Below are 23,023 nucleotides of genomic sequence, written 5' to 3' on the forward strand. Positions count from 1 at the left end.
GGCAGAGGGGCAGGATCCCCTCCCTGCCCTGCTGCCCACGCTGCTGGGGGGGCAGCCCAGGCTGCCAGGGGCTTCTGCCCAGCTCCTCACCCCCAGCACCCCCAGGTCCTTCTGCTCAGGGCTGCTCTCCAGCCCATCACCCCCAGCTTGTATTGATGTTGGGGGTTGCTCCAACCTGGGTGCAGGACCTTGCAGTTGGCCTTGGTGAACTTTGTGAGTCTCACGTGGGCCTGCTTCTTGAGCTTACCTTAAATATAGCCAGGACTTAAGTCCCCATCAGACATGTCTCCTGCTCAGACTTCTTGTACGTGAAGTCATCACTCCTTTCCTCCAAGCAGTGAGCTGAAGTGCCTGTGTATAGCAGTCCACAGTGAGCCTCCAACAGCAACACTGGAAACAGTGCCTGAAAATGCCTGCAAAGAACAGATTCCCCCCAGAATCCATGTGCTGTTGTGACATCTAGAATTCTGGATGCCTTTTTTTTTTATTCAAAAGGCTTTCAGCTTTACTTTGTGTAACTCAGTCTTTCTTGTGGAAGACCAACAGGAAAGTGTTTCCATACTCTACATTTCCATGGTGTGCAGAAAATGGATGAATAGCCTTGAATAGACCATCAGGAAGGAGTAGGCACATGAGAAGGGGAGAAATTTGACAAATCTTTAATGCGTGTACTCAGTACTCACACTCCTGGAATCAAAAGTATGTTCCCAAGAAGATCTATTTAACATGCTCTTCAGTTGGGTGGAGCTGTGACAATGAAGCCCTTCCTTCCCCTGAGTGCAAGGGGTAAACTAAAACCTGCTGGTTAAGATCAAAGATATACCTGCAATCCACCACCTCCAAGAGGAAAAATACCATTGTCGAGTATCATTATATGGTGAGTAAGTGTGTTTGAGGCTATTAAAAACAGTTATCCTCAGAGATTTATCCATAACAGGTTAAAATGGGGGAGGGTGGGGGAACAAACCCTTGCTGTGTTTAATTATTGCTGGGTGCTGCATGCACTTTTCTCCATTATTTACTTAATCTTAAATGCCAGATGCTAAAGGGCACCAGCATCAATTAACTGCTTAATTAGACTTGCAAAGAAATCATGTAATTTAGTTATAGGCAAATAAAAAAAGGAAAAAAGCGCACAGAACAGAAGCTCAGGGCTCTCTTTGCAATCATTTTTAAAGCTCCCTGCATACATTGTGTGCTTTCATTGCTTGTTGGAAACTCTTTGGAGCAGCCTTGGTGCCACTTTCCCCACAGGGAGGCAAACAGATGGATCCAGCAGCGCTTGGTCCTTGCCATCCTGAGTGGATTTAGGCACAGCTTGCTCTCCTGCTCTCCAGACTCTTCTACTAGAGGTTTGGATCAGATGCCCTTTGCAAGGACTTCTCTGGTGCCTCAGGAGGAGAGCCTGCCCTATGCCCTCTCTCTGTGCCTTCGGTGCTTGCTCTGGGTGCTGAGCCTGGTGCAGACCAAGACCAAGCACCGTCCTGTTTCTGCTTCTGTGGTGCACCCATTTATGTATTTTGCAGTGTATCTTAGCATGCAGCCAGCAAGGCTCCCTGTCTCTGGCAAAAAGAGCCCAGCTTCCCCCACTACAAGGTAGCAGCAAAGCATGGCAGGATGCTTCTCTTCCATTAGCTCCCAATCCTGTGAGTAAGAGTGCTCCCAGGAGCAAGGAGGGCACTCGGTTCTGTTTCATCAAGGCCTGCAACTCTGTCTGAATCTTTATCTTATAAATTGCCTAAACAGAGCAGTAATCGGTCCCTTGTGCTTGTGTGCATGCAGTGGTTGCCCTGTATAGGTGCTGCTGCCCTTCTCACTCCATCACCACTCTTCTCACTCTGGTATCAGCAACATTGTCATTTAAGTGCCTTTGTAGCGTTGAGTGTTTTACAACTTCTGGTTCTTTCTTAGTGCCTCGATGTTGGAAGCTGCTGATGTATTTTCTTTCAGATGTCCTGAAATCTTTCTGAGAACAAGGTGGTGTTCTGTTCTCAGAGCTTTGTTCTCCCCCTGTGCCTGTGCTGTCTCAACACTGCTCTTTTTCTTTCTCAAAATACGACCTAGCCCTTACAGGGTTCCTTATTTCTTCAAAGCACTGTATAAACATTATCTAATTAAGTATATATAACATGCCCTGAAGTATGTTAAGGGAAAACTCTAGCACAGCATTGAAGTTTCCAGTCACTTGATCCAGTGTAAAATCTGATTGAATCACTAATTATTTTTCAAAATGCTGTGCCTAATGACATGTATCAAGACAGGAAGATCAGAGCTGCAGCCAGGAGCATTGGGAGCTCTGCAGCCAGGAGCAAGGAGAGAGAGCAGTCAGGTGAGTTCTGTGTTAGTTCTAGAGTTGGTTTGGGTATGCACACTAAGGTAATAAACAAAACAACCAAAAGAATTAAAAAAAAAAAAAGAGCTGCAGCATTTTCATCTTTCCTGTTTTGATACATATATATATAATCAGCTCTACATTTCCTGTTGAAATGTTCATTAAAATTGCAGCCCCTGTGATTATGCAGCTGCTTAATTCAAATCAATGGGGCTCCTGAAACAATTTCAGATATTTTTAAATACCGCCGTAGAACTTCCTTGTTTACAATGTTATGATTAAGTGACTTTTTTCTAAGTCATCTAAAGCATTAATAAATATCTCTTTAGACTTTCTCGCATGTTTTTTTTACTCTGAGAAGTTGCAAATAACACAAACCTTGCTTTATGGGTTTATCTCTTACTTCTTCGTGCAGCATGCATATTTGTATTGATAACTAAATCAGAAGCTCAAATACACATCTTCTTTATAATTCCTAGTAAGCCATAATTGATTCTTTTCTTTTGGAATCCTAATACAAATAAATAAAATGAATAGAGCAGCAGAATAAATAGCACTGAGATTACAACAGCCACGCCTTGCTCCCAGCTCACTCACTTTTGGAAGCAACTGTGGATAATGTCTCTCAGCTAAGATACTGTGACAATATAACTGACATGTGGCTATCCAGAAGGAAGATTAGAATGTCCAAAGAGTCAAGATGATGCCAATAGGTCTCATGCTGAAAAGGAGGTCATTTTAGTTGTACTGGAAAGATGCTTCCAAGGTAATTTCAGCTCTTCTGCTTTGGAATGCTTCAGAGCAATGATGCTCCTAAGTTTTTCCCAGAATCATGGAATGGTGGGGGTTGGAAGGGACCTCTGGGGATCATCTCATCCAAGCCCTTTGCTAAAGGAGCTTCACCTAGAGCAGGTTGCACAGGATCACATCCAGGCAGGTTTTGAAAGTCTCTGGAGAAGGCTTTGAGTTTATTAACTTCTCACTTTTCTAATACCTCCAGTCCCTGTTACTGTTTCAGAAGGCTTGGCACAATTCTGCTGTGTTGAAGTTGCAAACATTACAGGCAAATATCTAAGTCAAAACATTGTGGGAGAGAGACTGCGTGAAGGAGCAGATGTTTACAGTCTCTGACTTCTGTGCTCGAGAAAAAGCAAACACGTTTCTATAAAAACTCAATGTGGTAAAAGCATTTTAGTTTCCTGTAGCTTTACGCTTCGTCTGCCTGTGAAAGTGTTTCTTTAGTCTACTTTTATTACACCACCCCAGCTGTACTTATTGACTCGTTTGTTTAACTTCACTTGGTTATGGTCCCACTGTGAGGCCAGGGGCAGGGGAAGAGGCAGAGCTGGCTCTCCCGGTCGCTTCATCCCTCGCTGAGCACATCTGCTCGAGCTGGTGCTGCTAGGTTGGGCATCAGGGTGGCCAGATGTGAACATCTGCAGATGTTTTAGCACTGCAGTGTGGTTGAGCCTGGCTGCTCTGCTACCAACCTGCCAGGGCTGCTGTCACCATTCCAGCAACATCCCTGTTCACAAAAGAGGATGAAGTCATGGAAACTGTGCAGGTCAACACTGGCTAAGGCTGGCTGGTGATTGCTAACTGTATTGTTACTGGGCTTAGAAGCAGATGAAGATTTTAAATGAGTTCTTGATCTCTGGTGCTGAAGAAGTAGAATGCAGCCTGTAGGACAGAGAATTGAGTATGGTTCTTTGGATATGATCCGTTGTGTCCTCTTGGTATTCAGGACCTGTGCACCTGTTCAAAGTTTGAGTGTAGACATGGGAAGGGAACAAGTTGGAAGAGGACAGGAAAGACCAAAGCTTTTTCTCACTTAAACAGAGAATAGATTGCATGTGTGTTGGCCACTGCACCTTAATGGGTAATCCCCACTCTGAGCCTCAGATGAAAAGAAAAAATCTATAAGGCTAGAGATAATGCAGGAGGATTTTAGCAGACTTTTCTCACATGTAAAGTGGGCTACTGAGTAGTGCAGCCTTTAATGATAAATTTTTCTTCGAGCACAGAGCTAATTCGTTGCTTTAGCCTGGTTGGGTAAATCTGGTTTTCGTTGCTTGCACATCTCACACATGCAGACCCTTGGTGTGTACCATTTTTCCCTTTCCTCACTTGTCCCTCAACATATATTTTCCCTAAACCTCTGGCTGACCTGTCTGGGCAGTGCTGTTCGTGCCAGCACCATGGTCCCCATGGCACTTGGTGTCATTGACCCCAGTGGGAAGAGTTCACAGCAGCAGAGGGTGAAAACTCCTCTAAACTTAAAACTGAAATGAATCCTCGTGGAGAACTGCACTGCAACCGAGCAGATTTCTCTACTCTTTTGCTCCCTGAGTGTGGTGTGGATCAATGGGGACCAAGAGTCAATGTTACCTATATGCTGTGTTCTTTTTCTATACCAAAATACTCTCGTTGGTGACTAAGCACCATGGATCTTGGTTTGTTGACTGATCTTATTTCAGCCAGGTCCTGCACTAAGGCAATGTTTGGTTCAGAGCTCTTAGGGGAGATGGAAGAGTTCAAGCAATGCCAGGAAGCGAGAGGATCTTCTGAGCAAGCAGGATGGGAAGGAGGGATCTAGAGGCTGTGTAGGGGCAGTACAGACTGCAGCTGAAAAAGAAAAATATTCTGGGGTAGACTATTCTTTGAGCCTCCTACAGCTCTTGGTGTCAGCAGGGCATGCTGCAGGGAGCCCCAGCCTCTCGGGATTCCCAGAGTGCTCTGGGAACTTCACAGCAATGGGAAATGTGAAAAAACTTCTTTTTTTCCCTCACTGCAATGCATCCCCAGCTGGTGTGAGATACCAGGACTGCTCAGTGCCACTCAGGGACGCTCCTTACGGCAGCCAGTGAGAAGTGTCTTTGTAACTTGGAAGTGGAGGAGGCAGAAGGTGGTTATGTGAATGGAATTTGGACAGGACACGAGGGCTGATACCACTGTCCAGGTTCATGCCACTGTCCCCAAATAAAAATGCTCTGTCAGGGAAGCACTTTGGCTCTTCTGTAATGGTCTGGGTCTAAGGTTTTTATCTTCTCTGAAAAATGGTATATCCACAGCACAGCATGCTCCCTGCCATAACCCTTACTTCATTACTGATTCAGAGAGTGAGTGCCAGCTATTGAATCAGAGGGCTGGGACCAAGCTAAAGGTCAGGATTGTGTCTACGTACATGAAAGCAAGTGTAACCTCTTCTTCTTTCCAAAAGTACTAATGCGTGGAGATGGAGAAGCTTCTGTTTGTGAATTCTGCAGCTCTGGCGTCAGGGTTGTGAAGCAAACAGCCAGGTAGGAAAAGATGTTTCCCAGCTGGGGAGGATCACGTCAAGGGGCTGATGGAGTTCAGGAGATAGTGGGCACAGCCATTGTTATTCTCTGGGGTGGAAAAAATGTGTTTCTGCTGGCAAGAGCTGAATACCTGGGAGCAATCTGAAAAGCCAGGCTAACTCCCTTAGCTTCCTGGCCTCCAAGGTAACACTTTTACCTGTGTCCTGTATCCCACTGCAAAGAATTCCTGATGCTGGTTTTTCCAGCTCATGCTTACTTCCCACAGCCTCTGTGCCTCCAGCAGCTTTTGAGCTAACTTTGCACTTCTTTATTAAAAAACTTCTTTTTTGGCTTTTGTAGTTTGACTTGTGTGATGGAGGACTTGCATCTGTGGGGAAAGACAATCTCTCCTTCAAGACGTGCATGGACTTGTCCTCTGCTGCATATTAAATTGAAGGAATTTGCCTCTTATTTGGGATTTCTGAATTGTTAAAACATTCCAATGCGTGTCATTAGTGCAGGGGCATTAGGTTGACAGGACTGGTTTCTCAGTCTCCTGTATTTGCTCACCTGCATCAGTTCTGCTGAGCTTAATTTTAATTACAGTCCACTGGGTCATCTGTGCTCCATCAGACTCTATTCTCTAAGGTTTTGTTTCATTAGAACTTTATTACAGAGCTAATTTTATTTTTTAAAGCTGTCAAATTCAAGGCTGAGCTATGAATTTTGCTGTTAAATAGGAGAATGTCCCAGGTCTGTGCCGTGATTCAGCAGATTCTGCACTCTCAGCCCAGGCTGTCACCAGATCAGTGCTGTCGAATTAAGCAGCATCCTTGACTTTCTTTTCCTTAGCTCCTCTATGTGTAAAATGGAGACAGTGCTAATCTCTCACTTGTGTAACTCTTGTAGTGTTTGTCCAGCACTTCAAAGATGCCAAATACAATAAAACTGCCAAGCATCCTTACACTAACAGGACTGATGATTTACACCCAAAATGCTCATTTTTGTGCTAAAACAAGATCACCTGAAATATACTGCGGTTGGAACCAAACCAAGGAAAAGGGGAGGAGGAAACCATCTGTTACACAACAGAAAAATGTTTCAGGGCATTCGCCTGGGAAGCTCTGGATTTGCAATACGAAGGCTTATTTGTATGGATGGAGCTAATTTTCTCTAAGTTATTCATTTTTCACTTAGGGAATTACCTAATCTTACAAGAGACTCTAGGAGGAAAGATTCATTTATTCTTTGTCTCATTCAGCCCCAGGCAAGCCTGAAGATGCTCTGCCTCTTCTAGTTCTGCCTTTTTTAACTGATTCTATTAATGGAGTTTAAAGATTTTCTTCTTCTGCATAAAAAGGGTTAATCTTTCTTGTTGCCTGTCACCCTTCTCCTCCTCTTTTTCTGGAGAATTCTTTATTTGGCATCTCTGGCTGTTTCTATCATCTTCTCCCCCTAATCTGCCACTATCTGAAGAATTCATTACATTTCAAATCAGAGGCCTTGCTGCATACATTAGCAGGTTTTAATAGACTTGCCACGATTCAAAAAGGAGGAAAAAAAGAGAGAAGATTTAAAACTCTTGTCTTGCCGAAAGCAGACAGATTGACTCAAAAATGACTCAGTCAATAAAAGATGAGTTTTGAAAAGGCTTCCCTCCGCTCAAAGAGAGCTCGTATCCCAGCGAATTAAGTTTTTCTAAGCCCACTGTAAGAAATTAATAATACATACAGCATGTAAAATGGATTTAGCCCTCTACAGCCTTATACAAACATATCTTTGACTTGCTAAATGTGACACGACTACCAGGATTTTCCAGCCTTTATCCCAGGAGTTTGTCGTCTCTCCAGAATGGTGACCTCAGTGGAATTTTTAAGCACATTAAAAAAAAAAATTCCTAAATGAGATTTTCATTAAGAATATGTTTCTACTTCCCTCACCCTTTTTCTCCACCCAAACCCCCTATGTCAGAGCATTTTATTATTACTGTATGCAGAAAAAATTATGCCAAAAACTCTAGCTTAAACTCTTAAGCTATTGAGTCCCTTCACCAAGACTCTTTCAGTGGCCTTCCTTCAAAGAAAGAGATACTGAGTCTTCTGCATTGTAGCAGAAATCTTTCATTTCAGGGTTGTTTTATTTTCTGCTGGGGAAAAAAAAAAACAACTTATAGTCCATTAAAACATCACTTTCATAGAAAAAAGAAAGGGTTTCTCTCCTATTAGATCTATCCACAGGTATTCTTTTGTGAGTTGAGGTCTTCTCAGGTGGTCCTGCTCATCTTGCTTAAGGTGATTTGAACATGCAGGTGTGAAATCAGTCACCACTCCTGGTTGTCCTCAACCAAAGTCCCTCAGCTGATAAGAACTAAAAGTGGCACTAATTTTAACCTCCTTGGTGATTTGGCTAGATCCTGTACTCAAACTGCCCTTGTTCTGTGTGTGGGCAGAGCTCTAAATGTCCACTGAAGGTGTTATCTTCAGCAGGTAGGTCCATACAGCCCTCTGGGTGCCTGTGAGCTGGCTGCATTTGTCCATCTCTGATTCTTGTATCATTCTTCCAAATCCAAAAGTTTATTTTTTTTTAAAGATTTCAGAGTGCTTGACTCAGTCTTTTGTGCATATTCCCTCTCTGAAGATCATCCTCCTATTCCTTTCTTTAGTTGTTCATTATGAATTAGCTTTTAAGTTAACTTTGTAAAGCCACTGTGTGTCCTCATGGATCCTTTCTGTCCCTTGGCTGGGTTGTTGTCTGTATTTGCTTTCTTGTCCTGTGCTTATGGGGAAAGCATTGTGTGAATGTATGGCAGCAACGTGGTGTCTGACTGGGCTAGATGGTGTAGAGAAACTCTTGAAGGTGCTGGTGAAGGAACAAACATGCTGAAGTGCTCCATTTTGGAGCATTATGTGCTGTACAGATGTTTCTCGACTTTGACATAGGCAGAGCTCATATTTTTTAATATGTTTCTAGGCTGTATGAAAAGGATGAGCTTAGAGTTGTTGACAACATGCCCCCCAAAACGGCAACAACGGTTCTTTTTTCTCATCATTGCAAGCAGGAAATTTGCCCATATTTTCTTGTGCTTCTCTGGCTCCACAGAGGAGATCTGTAAACCTGGGTGTTGGTCTTTAGAAGAGCTTCCATCAAAGTAACAAAAAGCATTTTTTACAGAGGTGCAGGTATGAACTGCTTCAGCACTAGCAAAAATGTTCCACTTCTTAAGAAATTTCTACTTTTATCTCTAAGAGCTGACTGTTAGAGTTTTGGTGTTCTTTTCATATAATTTTGACATGTAACTAGAAATGACCTGTCCTCAAAGGATAGTCGGTTAGAACATCAGCTTCTCCAGCACCGTTTTCCCTGCTGCTGAAGAAATTTGGCTGACTACTTCCATTGGTCCTTCTTGCACAGGCATGGACCCTACTTAGTAGTTTTCGAGAGGCATGAGTAATTCCCTACTTGAAGTGAGGCAGAGCTTCTGCTCTTTGCCCCACTTTGGTCATGAGCATTAGTCAAGCAAATGTTAGTTCTTGAGTCATGTTATAAGATGCAACAAGGAATTATAAGCAGTCCCAGGAAGAGCACTGTTGCCTGTCTTGTAGATGTTTAGTCCTCAGTGTTTGAAGTGTTTTGGAAGAACCAAACATACAAGATCTAGAAATCAGATGGATTTTTTCAGCTGTAAGAGTTGCTTGAGCCATTCTTCCTCAGGGTCTTTTTTTATAACATGCCAAGCTTCTTCCTGGGATAAATCTCCAAAGTCAATGTCCTGTGTCATAAACAGGAGCTCTTAGTTCTTTCTGAAGATGTGCTCCTAATATTGGTATGGAGATCAACAAAATTGAAGGGAACAAGCTTGACTCTTTCTCTTGTTTTGTTTTTGCTTCCAGTTTAGTTCATTTTTAAAATCTGTTCCATGTTCTTTTGACTTGAAAACAGTGTTTTCCCAGTGAATATTATGTCACTTTAGCTTCCAGCTGCCATGCTGGGCCGCAGCCGCCCAATAATCTCCTTAGGAATAATTGCTGGTGTCTTTTCAGATCATTTTTGTGAAAGGTGACAAACTGCTTGCCACAGTGAGATGTTAATAGCACAGAGATGCCCTTTGTTTGAAAGCTGGTGCAGAAATTACCCCATGCAGTTGTTGGAAAGTCAGAGTTGTAATGGTAAGAAGTGAGGAACGGAGCTGTTCATTTGCATATAATTCCAGGGCTTATGTGTCATCTTTTGTGTAAACCATACAATTTCTGGCACGGTAGGGAATGTGTGCTTGTAATACAGAGGGACAGGAACATGGGCACACTCTCAGCATGGTCCAGGGTTAAAGAGATGTCATCTGCTAAAAAGGAGGGGTAGAAAAGGAGAAAGCATGGTCTGCAGGAGCTACATGGGGAGAAACAGGCAGAGATATTTAATTAATCTGGGTTGTCAGACCAGCTCAGGGGAAACTCCACGTCCTGCGGTCCCCTCCGAATAGGTGTGAGAAAAAGGGAGGAATCTGCCTCCTTCCAGGTGTGTATCGAGCTGAACTTTCCCTGCACCTGCCTTGAATAACAGCTGAGACCTACTGCACGTTTTTCTTGTTGCCCTTGCAGTCAGAGGCTGCTCAACTGTCCCTTTCCCAGTCAGACTACAGACATCTGAGATGGACGTCTCTGTGACACCAAAAATTAAACTCTTCAAGACTCTTTAAACTGCAGCTGAGGGCTTTCTAGCATGTTCTCATTGTGGGTTTCTCAGATTTTTCATAAAGAGGGTTCTGGTTTTAAATGTGTGGCCCACGTGTCTGTGTTGTCTTGTGGTTTAGAGTCAGAGAGATCCATAAATACTTGTAAAGCCTTTTTTCTTCTTTCCTTCTTTCTCTCTCTAGGAAGCTAGAAAGTCTCTCCAAGTAGCCAGTCAGTCCCAATGATGAACTTAACAATTAGAGCCTTAGTGCCCATCTTCCAAAATTTCTAATAAAATTGCATGAATATTTAATACCCAATTATTAAATATTTAAAAATTTAAAACGGAACTGGCTTGGAAGTTAGCACGTGATGAATAATTCAGAGCTGGTAGAGGAGGCTCAACGCTTGGGCTGAGACAGATGTTCCCTTTCTCATCTCTCTGTTTCCCTGCCCAGAGATGATTCTGGTGGTCATCCAGTCTTGGGACAGTTTGTGGGCATTGCCTGGAGACTTCAAACCTTTACCTCTTGCTTCAGAGCATTAGCAGAAGGTTAAGGGAAATAACCCTCCCTCTCCATAATAACACTTCAGACTCCTGTGGTGGAAATATGAGCTCCAGAGGGTGGAATAATGTGATTGAAAGCCTGGATATCCAGGAGATGGCTCTGTTTCCAAACATCTTTCATGCTCCAGGGAAAAAAGATTGCTTGTCTTTACATCTCTGTCACGTTCCTGTAGTTTTGTTATTTGAAAGACCCTTTTCCCCTCTTGCTGTTCTGCTACTCCGTGCTGAACCAGCATTTCATTCAGCTCCAGCACAATCATCTCTAAAGGATCGTTTTCATAAAGTGGACACCAGAAAATGAAGTAGAACATGAAAAATATGCCAATAAAAATAGGGCAGAACCTGCTATCCTGTGAGAGGAGGTCCAGGGCACTTGGAAGAGCACACAGAGGAAACGTCTGGTGTGATTTTTGAGCAGATTAAGTGCCTTTGGGGCCTGCTGCAGGAGTAGGAGGAGCAGAGAGAAGGGTCTGGGGAAAGTTTCATTAGTTGGCATCCAGAGCACTTTCAGGCCAAGAGCAATATGTTTTTGGTGCCAACACTCCAAAACACTATTAAGGGGATAAACATGAAGAAAAAAGAGACTGAATAGAAGGAGTGATTGGAAGCTTTGTAGAGCTTAATTTCTGTTGGAACAAAAGCCCCCAAACAAAATTCACAGTATTCTCTGTTGAGAGCACAGGCTTTGCAATGCAGGGAAGAGAGGGAGCTGAGATACCAAAAGTAACATAATCTTGGACACTATGACCAAGTCAAAACAGTGCTTCCAGGAGTCTCAGCGTCAGAGTTTGAGCATAGAACGTTCCTGGAGCAAAAGCAAAATGGCTTTGCTCTTGGGAAAGCTTGAAAGCATCTCTTGCTAGTGGTGAAAACCTGCTCATAGCTTTGGTGAACATTGTTAGATAATAGACTGTAAAGCACTCTCTAGTGCATGGTTGAATATTGTCCACCCTGTGCTGGGAGTGACTATAACTCCTGCAAAAAACCTTCACTTTGAGAGGGAGCAAACAAATATTTCTGGAGCAGTTTTCCTGTGTTTGTTTTAATAGCAGATGTTGGATGCTCTTTCAGAGGTTTAAATAGCATCCAGTGTTTTGGGGTAGTAGTAATCGTAATGATGTGCCAGTGGAAACAAAATAATGGGCAGAGTGCAGGGGAGGTGTTCAGACAGAGGATAAATTCATCTATTAGATGCTTCTGCAGACCTCTCCATGTAATTAACAGTGTGTATTATATATGTTAATTATATAGTCCCAAGGATTAATTCTTGCATTAGAAAGTTGAACAGTTTCAAAACCACTCTTTCCTTGGGAACAGCCTGGTGGAGAAGTGTCCTCTCACAAGCAATGCAAGTTATGTCCCTGTTCTTGCTGCCAGACTTCCCTAAACTGCATCCTGTGAAAAGTCCCAGGGACTTTTTTTAATTCTATAATTGCCATATGGAAGGGAAAAGTGGCTCAAAGACTTTAATCATCATTTGGGGGATGGAGGGAGATGTCTTTCTGGTTGGTTCACAATTTATGACCATTGGGACAATCCTAACTTCCAAACAGTTTGTGCCATATCACACTAATTGGTGAAGTCCATTTTGGACAATAAATAGCTCTCCTGAGGTTAATTTATCCTGCATCTGGGGTGAATGTTGCCATCCCCACCGAGTTCTCTATTGCTGCAGGCAGGTTGTTCACATCATTTAAGCCAGTGATTTTAAAGCTACCCAGGGTCTCTTCACACAACACTGCACTGCCTTCACTGAGAACACGGTGGACACGCTTCAGGGGTGGCTGAGGAGCTGAGCTGGGCTTCCAAGAGCCCACTGGTTTCCTGCCTTTCCCCACTCTGAAACAGCTTTGCCCACAAGGAGAAGGGCAGAGAAAGCACCACGCAGTGCCCACGCTGGGATCCCCTGAGGGAGCCTTCCTGTCCAGAGGCCAGCTTCAAGTCTGCTTATGAGTTTTGCAACCTTGCATTGTAATCTCAGCATTACCAGAAGAAGAAAAGAAGCCTTTACTTAATCCTAATGCGCATTATAGATGTGTGTAGGTACTACAAGAGAAAGGTCATCCTCTTCCATAGCCACTGTGGTCCTCCATGTCCTGCTTCTTTCACCCTAGCCTTCTGGTGTCCTCTCTCACTTCTTGCAGGTAACCTGAAGATAAAGGTTAATTATGAACTTCTTTCAAGATATGGTACCCTTGTAAAGATACATGGCTTGTCTGAAATGGGGGTTTCAAACAACCATCTTCAGTGGAGATGGGAAATTTTCTTAGTGGAGAGTTCTTGGGCAGTGCAGGAGCTGTAACTGGCTCCAGTGGTGGAGACCTTTATCTGTAGTGTGCTGCCTTTGAAAACTCTTCCTGGAGCTGCTGGAAGGGCGAGCTGGTGGCTGGAGGAGGGGGCTGGGGGTGCACTGAACCATATGGTGCATACACGGTGTGAAAATAAACCAGTGTTGACTGATCAAATAAATACCACTTAGGTTTAAAACCAAACAGCCAGCACAGTCTGTTGAATATAAAACTGCTTTTGCCTTCAAGAAAAGTTATAATTCATGATTGTAATGTTGCAAATTGCAAGTTTTGGGAAGAGCAGTTTGAGTCTGGCAGGCTGTAAGGTCGAGTAAGGGTGACGTGGGGCTGCGGCGCCGGTCAGGTTGCATGGTCCCACTCCCCCAGGGCATAAAACACACCTATAAAACCTACCAAAGCGAATTTGATTTCTCAAAAGCAATGGTCATAAACTTGCCTACATCAGAAAATGCTCAGCTCTTCTTCTATTAGCCTTTATTTAATACAATGCAATTTCTTTTTATATTGTGTCCTTCACAGAATCTCACAGAACTCTTTTCAGATGCTGTTCCTCATAAACTGAAGCTGGAAGAGAAAATTTCAGCTCGGGATTTGAACAGGGCAGTGACTGGAAGGGTCTCAGGTGCAGAAGAGCAGCATTAGAGTTGCAGAGGGTTGGGTGGGAAGGACAGACCTGCAATAGGAGAGTGTCATGGAATAACAGCTTGGGGTGCAAGTGGGGGTGATTGCTGGGTGACACTGCGTGGCAGGCACAGCATTGTGCAAATGGAGAGAAGCAGCTCGTGGAGGTGGGAGAGAGTGAGGGAAATTGTGGCCCTGCTTCTTGGAATGAGAAAATCATGTTTCCTCTTCCCATTATGGACCTTGTGTGAGCAAGATGGTACTGGCATCCCTTCTGGAGGCTAGCAACTAAAATGAAGCAGTCTGTTGTTTAAACAGAGCAGGGTTGGTAAAAATACAGTGTCCTCCATAGCAATGCTGGGTGGCATCTCTTGGAGGTATTGTGGCAGAGTCAGCAGGGATGGGAATTCATGTGTAAATACTTTCTCCTGTGTGTGTGGGCAGTGAGTGACCCCAGAGATGTTACTAAGGGGAAGTAACCTTTAATGGAGACTTAGAAAGGACTTCAGGCCTTTCTGAGAGAGAGATACTAGCTGGGATTGCAACTGAATTAATGCAGCTACATGGCTTGTGGCATCTTTGAGGATGGGCAGAACAAATTTGTGTTTTCCTGGAAAAGACTAGTGATACATTTAATTTCATGCCACTTTTGGCATGCTGAGAGCTGCATTGTTTCCTCCTCATAAGTGTGGATTTGGTTTTCTTTGGTGTAGAGACTGCTATTGCTATTGATTGACCTAGCTGAACTCGGAGCAAGAGCCAAAGCTGTGGTATTTCTAGGCAGCTGTGAACATTTTCAGATGTAAGGAGTGTAAAAGCAATGGAATAAAAAGCAGTGACATTTCCAATATGAGACCAAAAAAGCCCAACTCATATTTTATTTATTTATCCAAAATACTTTGAATTATTCATTAAAGTCGATATAAGCGTGTGAAAATACAAGGTGTTTCAAGGAGCAGCATCGTTAGGGGGAGTTAATCATTTGGCAATATTAATTTCCTAACAGATTAGCGATTTTTTTCAGTGAGGATTTTTTCTTTTCCCCATCAGACTCTTCAGGATGGACAACTTTTGTACACACTCTTGGCCTAGATACAAAGGAGGTGGGGCAGTATAACTTCCATATATTTTTCTGTTCCCCTCCTTTATTTTATTTTTTCCAGGCAAAGTAAACAGCCAGTCATTATCCTTGACCAAGGCACAGCCTGCCAAATCTCCTGCGTGTTTTCTCAGTTCTTATTTTCTTCATTAAGGCTTCAGAGAGGGAAGCTTTGGCATCCCTTCTCTGGGATGGAGGATGTTTATGGTGTGGCTTTCCCCATCCGTGGCTGCTTCTCCTGCTCGTTTTGTGCAAGTGTAATGGAGCCAAAGGCAGGAGCTCAAACACATGCTCTAAATACGGGAATTCTAGTTTTCAAACACTGTCTTTGAAAGATATAATTAAACCTAATTCTCCAAATGTTGTGAAAGATCTTAAGGGATCAAGACATTCACTGTTCTGTAGATGGTAGATAAAACGAGTGGAAACAGTAATGCTGTCATCAGAAACCTGCCCCCTTAACACACCTCGACCCATCCTGAAAGAATTCCCTTCTGTTCAGTTGCCTCTATGGCTGCACCTGAAACGTTGCTGTGAAATGTGCTGAGTTGCACTCTGTGCAGAGGATGACTTTTAAATCGTTTTGTCCTGACTCTGCTAGAATTTTGGCGGGAATTAGCAGCATTAGGTGAGGCTTAGGAATTAACATCGTCAGGTCTTTGAATCCCAACGCCCAGCAAACAACGAGCTGCCTCTTAGCTTAACGTCTTCACTTGGTGGGGGAAACATTAGAAAGATTAATTACTGTCCTCAGGTCAGTGCATACGCTGCTTGTGCTGTTCTCTGGGTGCAGGGAATCTGCAGCACTGGGGCCGCATGCAGCCAGAGCCATGGTGCAGGGGGGCTACATAGGTATCCAGTGCCTAAAAGTAGTTATTCTGTGCCATGTTAGACACCCCAAAGTGTCTGAGACATTGGCCTGGAGCTGGCTGGTGTGGCACAGAACCTGCAGGAAATCTCTTTACTCTAGAAGCACGGTGGAAAGCTATGAAAAATGTCCTAGGGTGTCTCAAATGGCTTTGTTTCCATCAAGTTGCTGTTCTGTGTATCCTCCTCGAAATTTGGCTTCTTGGTTGTGTCAGCAGAGCCTTCAACAGAAGGCAGGAGAGTAGTCACAGTCCCGAGTTAATCTGGGAATAGCCCCTGGTTGAATTGTTTCCTCAGGATAGATGCTGCAGGAGGTGGGCATCAGCAGCTGCTGTAGCTGAACTGTTGAGGACTGCAGTTCAATTGGGTGTAAAGGAAGAGCAATCTCTGCTTTGCAGTCAGGGGTCAGTGGACCTTTCACTGGGGGCAGCTGCACACTTAAGCATTCCTGTCGTGTCCCTGTGCCTGCTTGGGTTTTTTTCTATCCTGTCCCCAAGCTAAAGAAACGCTGCTGGGGAACTGCTGCTGGAGCCACGGGGAGGATGACAAGGCTTTATCCCTGGCAAATTGGGCTGCACCTGCATCAGCAGTTACCCAGCTCAGCACCTTGTGCCAGTGGCTGACACAAGGCATCTCTCACAAGGAGGTGAGGTGTTGTCTTGCAGAAGAATTTCTGAAGGCTGATGCGGCTACACACCAAAACTGCTGCAGGCACTGGAAAGAGGGCCAGGAGGAACAGCAGGAGGAGGCAAGGCCACGCTGTCTGGAGTGAAGGCTTGCTAGTCCTTCAGTTAAATTGACAAGCTCAGGATTTCTTACCTAAAAGACTGATAGTAATCAAAGTTTTTCCTTTTTCACCCTGAGGGTAGCAGAGGAAAGTAGTTGCCATCACTTAGTTACTAGTCTAGATTCACGTGGTTGTAGCCTATAACTGGGCCAGTGCTGTTGGGTGGGTGATAAGGCTGCAGCCCCGTGGGGGCAAGGATGCTGACCATGGCCATCGGCAGTACCAAGGCTGAGACAAAACAGTGGGAAAGGCGCTAACTCTTCATGAATAACGAAAGCTGTTCAAGGAGTTCATGAATTAGGGTGCCATCCACCTCCAAGGTTATAAAAGTCAGGAAAGGCAGCCTCCAAGATGCGGTAGGAAAAGGCAGATTTACTTTTCCAAGGCTGCATTTATTAGGAAAAAAATATCACTGTTGGACATGAGCGATATATTAAAGGCAGTGCTGGCTCTGACAGTGGCGAAATGTTATTTACCACTGCAGTGTGGTCACTGAATTTTTACTTTCATACATAGGATTTTGTCCTTAACAGTTGCAGAGCTGAAGGAAGACTGTGAGAATATTGAGGTCAGAGCTGCCAATTAACCTTCTGATTTCAGAGGCTGATTACTTGATTAATCAAAGACCAGACCCAGCTGAGATGATGGGGGAGAGGTTGTAAGAATCCAAGGAAGGGTTGAGTTAATCACACAGTAATGAGTTTGGTATAAATGGGAAGGTGGGTGGTCAAGAAAGACACAGCCTTTTCCAGCTCATGAGAAAGGGCAGCGTGTAAGCCACAGCCCTTTGGGCTTGTAAGCAGGTGTTGGTTACACAACTTACTTTGCATGCCTCAGCAACTGAGGGGTTCCCTGTATAGCAGTGTTTTAATGAACAGACTGGTGATGCTCCCCAAGATTGGCTTGCTCTGCTTGATAAAGAGATACAGCTGGGGGGAGACCTGGAGTAAAGGAGATACTTTGCTCATCTGTCATCTCCACAAGCTGCTCAGGAAGGTGGAGCTGAATTAACCCAAGGTAAGGAGTTGGCCAGCATTAACTCTCCCTGCATGTACACTCTGTCAGTAGTGAAGGGACATGTAATTCTCTTTAACCATTAAAGAGTTCCTGTCCTTGCCTGGGGATTAAGCTGAATTGGATTAAAGCCAAAGTACTTCTGAGCAGGGGCATCCTCCATGGTGGTTAAGGCACTTAACACACTGAGTTACCATTTTGTCCCACCCTGAGCACCAAACTAAAGCAGCACAGCAGGTAAGGGGAGACTCACCTTCTCCTGGTGCACTTGCAGCTGCTCAGTGATCAGTCACAGGCCTTGAAGTTACCATGCTGCATTCTCCCTGCACGTGCTGATGAAAACACTTCTCAGCAAATACTCGAGCACAAACTTTTGCAAACTCACTTGGGAAGCAATAATGTTTTAGCATGGGCTGGATAAGCCCAGCCAAAAACCTTCCTTTATGCTCAAGCAGTCACCTTGCACTGAAATTTTTGCCGTCCTACTGCTGGACCCTGAACTAGTTAAAATAAAGACATATGGCCTCCATGTGCTGCAGTTATGTCTCCAATCACAGCCCAGACAAAGCCTTAAACCTCAGAATGACAAAGAGGTATCCGAGTGAGGAAGTCTATTTGCTTGCTGTTAGACTAAGTTTTTTTTCCTAACCCTGGACTGCAGTGTGGATAAAACAGACTGACTTGGGAGACATCTCTAGTGTATATTAAAGTAAAGCCAATCTCTGTAATTAATGGGGGGATAAATCGAGGTTTAATTACTCAGAAGGCACCTTGGGTGAAAGATTCATGGTAATGGTTGTGTATCCTCTTGAAGGATTCACAGTGCTGGCAGCTCCCTTTGTAGCAATAAAATAGAGGGTGAGTGGCAGGCAGTCTCACAGGACCCTCTTCTAGGGACTAGTCCAGTTAAGGCAGCAAATGCAAAGAGGCAGTGGTACTCTTCAGGCTTTTTATCACAGTAAAAGCCCCTTCCTGAATCCTGAGGGATTCCTAAGCATTGTGTCAATTTAAGATCAAAGCACTTCCAGTCAAATCAAGCGCCTGTTGGAGGAGATTTCCCTCATAGACAGCTTCGTCCTGATGCAGCCATACAAAGCTGTATTTCATACTGTTTTTCCATGTTCTTGCTTTGTGTAGCGTAACACCCTTCTCTTGGGTTCTGTGTGGAAAATAGGATGTGTGCATGTGGGGAAATAGATGCTACAGCTTTGAATTTTGTAGTATGTTGTTAAAAGGCTGGCTGAGCAAAAGAAAAATCCATCCCAGCAAGACACGTCTGGTTTTGTTATTCCTCAGTTTATTATCTTTTGATCTGCCGAGGGCAGGAGGAGAGGAATCCGACTTGCCTGTTTCTTTACTCTGCCTGCTTAATTCATTTTTAAAAAATTTAATTAACCTTTTCAATTCGCAGAGTTTGGCTGTAAATACAGCACGAGGACTCTGTGTGGGTGACGTCTGACAAAGTGCCCCTTCTCTTCCCCCACGCAGAGCTGAAGAAGCAAGTGGAAAGTGCAGAACTGAAAAACCAGCGTCTGAAAGAAGTTTTCCAGACCAAGATCCAGGAGTTCCGCAAGGTGTGCTACACGCTGACGGGCTACCAGATTGACATCACCACCGAGAGCCAGTACCGCCTCACCTCCATCTACGCCGAGCACCAGGGGGACTGCCTGCTTTTCAAGGTAGGTGTGGGCACCCCGTGCTGCACCCACCCCTCTGGGTCCTGGCTTTCTGCATGCCAGGATGGATTTGCTCTTTGGCAGTGATTAGGCTGGAAAATCGCTGCCCTTCTGCGGTTTGACAGGGTGCTCGTTGTGAGGGAAGTAAAGATGCTTTCTTCTTTTAAAAAATTACTGGAGAAGGTTTGACATATGGTCTCCCACTTATATATCAAAGTCTGGAGTAAAGAGAAGAGACTATATATGCATAATACCTAAGGCACCTGGCCTTGCACTTCACCTTTTATATTATCAGTTATCTATGCGGCGGCAATAAAACCTTATGTAACCATCAAGGTTTCATCCTTGCTCCACGACGAGACACATGTCCTTACTGTCTTTGCTATCCTCTAGCTTGTCTGCGTGTCATCATCTTGTCTTTATGTAAATTGGAATCGCTTTTGAGCAGCAACTCATCCTTGTGTGTGTGAAGTGCCATTTATGTGAACAGCACGGATAAGTAGCAATAACAGTCTGTCTTCTGTCAGTCTGGCACCTTTATTGGTCTGGCTAGGTGGTCTGAGGTTGGGCTGCAGCTTGATAGGTGCTGTTTTTCTTCTGTGTTGCCGTCCAGCTAGCACAGTTGGGCAGATGCATTAGAGAGCTGAGGTGTGACATTAGAGTCACCAAGCCGTTAAATTCCATCCTTAGGTTGGTTCAAGTATCAGTGGCCCAGGTTTACAGGTCAGTGGGATAACTTTCTTCTCCTTCTCGGTGGCCAACACAACTGGCACTTAAAACCGTACCTGCCTCCAACTGCTCCCCCTCAGGTGAGTCTCATTTATAAGAAGGATGAGAATTTTGGAGGTGTTCAGTCCTGGAGGGAACTCTACAAGCAGGAGCTGGAGAAGTTCTGTTTCTGCAGACCTGCAGCTGTGTGCCATATATGGATGCTGTAGTATTGTTTCTTTACATAACAGGGCAAACACTTTCCTGTTCTGCAACTTCAGAGCCTCAGAAAAAAAAAAAAAAAAAAAAAAAAAAACAAAAAAAAAAAAAAAAAAAAAAAGGCAAGTGAGGATAAGTATAAAACAGCAAATAGGATCCTTAGTTAAACTGGGCAAATATCCCCCAAAATGGTTGTCTTGCTCGGCCTTATGAGGGTTCTGGACTAACTGAGACAAACGGCAGCAAGAAAAGAAAGATCAGTATCCAAGGAGGAGACTAACTGTTGGTTCTAAGGGACTGTCCTTGAATCCTGAAAACAGTTCTCTGTTGAGATGATGCAGTGCTGTTAGCTCTGAGACCTCCAGAGGCCTGTTCTCACACAAGTAGTGCTAAACCTTCAGTGAATGAGACTTCAGCAGACTCCTGGAGGTATCTGCTGGATGCCATGGCCAGGAGGTGCCACCAGCAGTTCTTCCTGCGTCGCAGGAGAGGTGGCGTGCTTGGAGAACGTTAAGAAAATGGGAGAACGTTGCATACTGGCCACATGAAGAAGAACTGGCTGGCATCCCAGTAGTTTGTCTCCAGTTAGATCAAATTCTCTTTCCTGTCATGGGAATAGAAATAATTTACACACAGGAGAGTGGATATTAAAGTACAGATTCCTCTCCCTAAATCCTCTTCTTGCTTTCTTTTCTTTACTCAAGTCCTTATCCCCAAATATATCCAGAGGATGAAGGTAGGTGGCACCAGGTAGAGCAGATCTTGTGTTTCCCACAGCCAGGGGTGGGCTGCTTATTGATTCATTGAGTTCCTCAGCCTCTCTCCTCTCACACCTCTTCGGACAGGAGAAGCAGATTCACTGATTGGAGCCTGAGCAGCAAAATCTCTGGCTCTTTCTGCCTGTTCAGTAAACGCAGACAGTTCCCACCATCTGCAGCTTAGAGTAGCAGTAGAATATAAACAACAAATTATTTCCTTGCTGAGTCCAGGCAGCTGGTTCTCATGTATGTACCAAGGCTCGAATCCTGACTAGGGCTTCCAGCGAGGTTGTGTGTTTATGCTGGGGAATTTCTGAGCCATAGCAGGCTGTGGGCGTTTGTGTGCATTTCATTAACCCAAAGAAGTCACAAAGTAGGGAATGCTATTTGTATTTATTCCATTCAAGCAATTTATGGAGCGGGGTCTATATAATTAAACCAGAGAAGTCCCCTGGCACTTAGAAGCTTCTGTAGTTTGCGTGTAAACTTTAGAGCATATTTCAGTAGCACTGCTGGTGGCATTTAATTTTCAGTGAAGCTTCAATAGCAGGGATGCAATAGGAGCTACTGTAATGTCACCCCTTCAAAGCTAAATGAAGATGAAAGATGTGCTTGGCTTTCCTGACCAAGGTATGCCGTTACTGTAGTAGAGCTTATTATTATCTACATGCTGTATGTGTCCAGCCAATTTGCATTAATTGGAATTGCAGCTTCAGTGAAAGGGTTAATTGCAGTGCCACGCTGTGAATATAAATGACTGCATCTATAAATGAGCACTGAATTCCAATGAAACCATATCAGTATTTATTGGCGATCCCTATTGATGCAACAGATGAGCTCATCAACTTGAAGGATGTTCCAGTGATTTCAGCCCCTCTGTGTGTGCGTAGGCAGCAAGGAGCTTCTCAGGCTTCACAGCTCGCTCTCATTTTATTTGCTTTTTTTGATTCTTTTAATTAAACGCCGTGGCAAGCGGTGTTACAGATTCCTCACCAGGAGTTTAGTTTAGATGTGATGCAATTATAGTTATTGGAGTCCTCGACGGTTTCATGTTCTGTTCCTGTTGCAGGCACATGAGATGCGTTAGGCCACGACACAGACTTTCTGTGCTTCATAATGCTTGACTGATGTGTCTAGGCCAGCCCACCCATGAGATATCCAAGAACTGCATTGACTCCCTTTGTAGCAATCCATTAAAGATACCTATTAAAACAAACAAACATTGCCAGGGAGCCTCAAAATCAGCTTAGCCAACTTGGAATTAAGCAGCAGCAGATCAGGATGTCATTGCCTGGCCCTGCGTACATCATGCTGTTTACTCTTGTCTCTGGCTAGATCCTGAATGTGAGTAAGGAAATGAGTCCGTTAGAAAGGCAATGACAATTGTTTCAGACAAAGAAAGTCTTTTGGTAAACAGAAAGACTGGTCAAATTTGAAGAGGAGATGATTTGGAGACACTTGTACAAATGAACAAACAGTGCAGAGAAATTAAATCACAGCCCTTTTCTTTTTGTGTGCCTAACGACACATTCCCAGCCAAAGCATTTGAAGCCAATCAATTTAAAATGAAAAGAGTGGAAATCCTTTTAGATAGACCCTGTGGCTCCAAGGTACTGCTGTGAGAGCAGGAGCTCAGTACATTTTCTAAAATGGTAAGATATCTTTGTGGACAAATAATAATACCTAGTTTTACATTAAATATTTTCATTTGCCATAAGGAGGAGGGGTATGCAGGGCTCTCTGCTTTGAGGTGTAAAGGCAACCTCTTACTGCAGAGGTTGGGAAGCAAGTTCCCATCCATGCTGCTTATTTGTTGGGCTGCGTCTACACATGGTTCTGCTGCTGCTCTACCTGGTAACATTCAACTCCATCCTCTGGAAATACTTGGGAATGAGGACTTGAGTGAAGAGAGCAAGAAGAGTGCTCAGAGAGGGCAGTCTGTGATTGATTATTGACTGTGCTTCAAAGGAAACTGTTCCCACTGTTGTAGCATGAATGTGGTGCTGGTCACCTTCTTGGCAGGATCCTGGGCTGAAAAGGCAATCGGCCTGATCCTGTGTAACAGCTATATCAAGTCTGGCAGTGTTTGAAAACTTTCTGGTTTCGGATTCATCTACTTT

The 23,023-nt window shown here is 44.1% G+C and overlaps 1 protein-coding gene across 1 annotated transcript in view; it reads left to right on the plus strand.

Moving 5' to 3' along the window:
* The window catches only part of MAD1L1 (MAD1 mitotic arrest deficient-like 1 (yeast)), a 361,734-nt gene that overhangs the window by 251,079 nt on the left and 87,632 nt on the right, over positions 1–23,023 (plus strand). The window contains exon 16 of the mRNA XM_008948855.1: positions 19,031–19,221. Within this exon, the coding sequence (XP_008947103.1) occupies positions 19,031–19,221 (191 nt within the window). The remainder of the gene's footprint in view (positions 1–19,030; positions 19,222–23,023) is intronic.

The sequence above is a fragment of the Merops nubicus genome, unplaced genomic scaffold, assembly GCF_000691845.1.
Source record: "Merops nubicus isolate BGI_N331 unplaced genomic scaffold, ASM69184v1 scaffold16100, whole genome shotgun sequence".
Taxonomy (NCBI): Eukaryota; Metazoa; Chordata; class Aves; order Coraciiformes; family Meropidae; genus Merops; species Merops nubicus.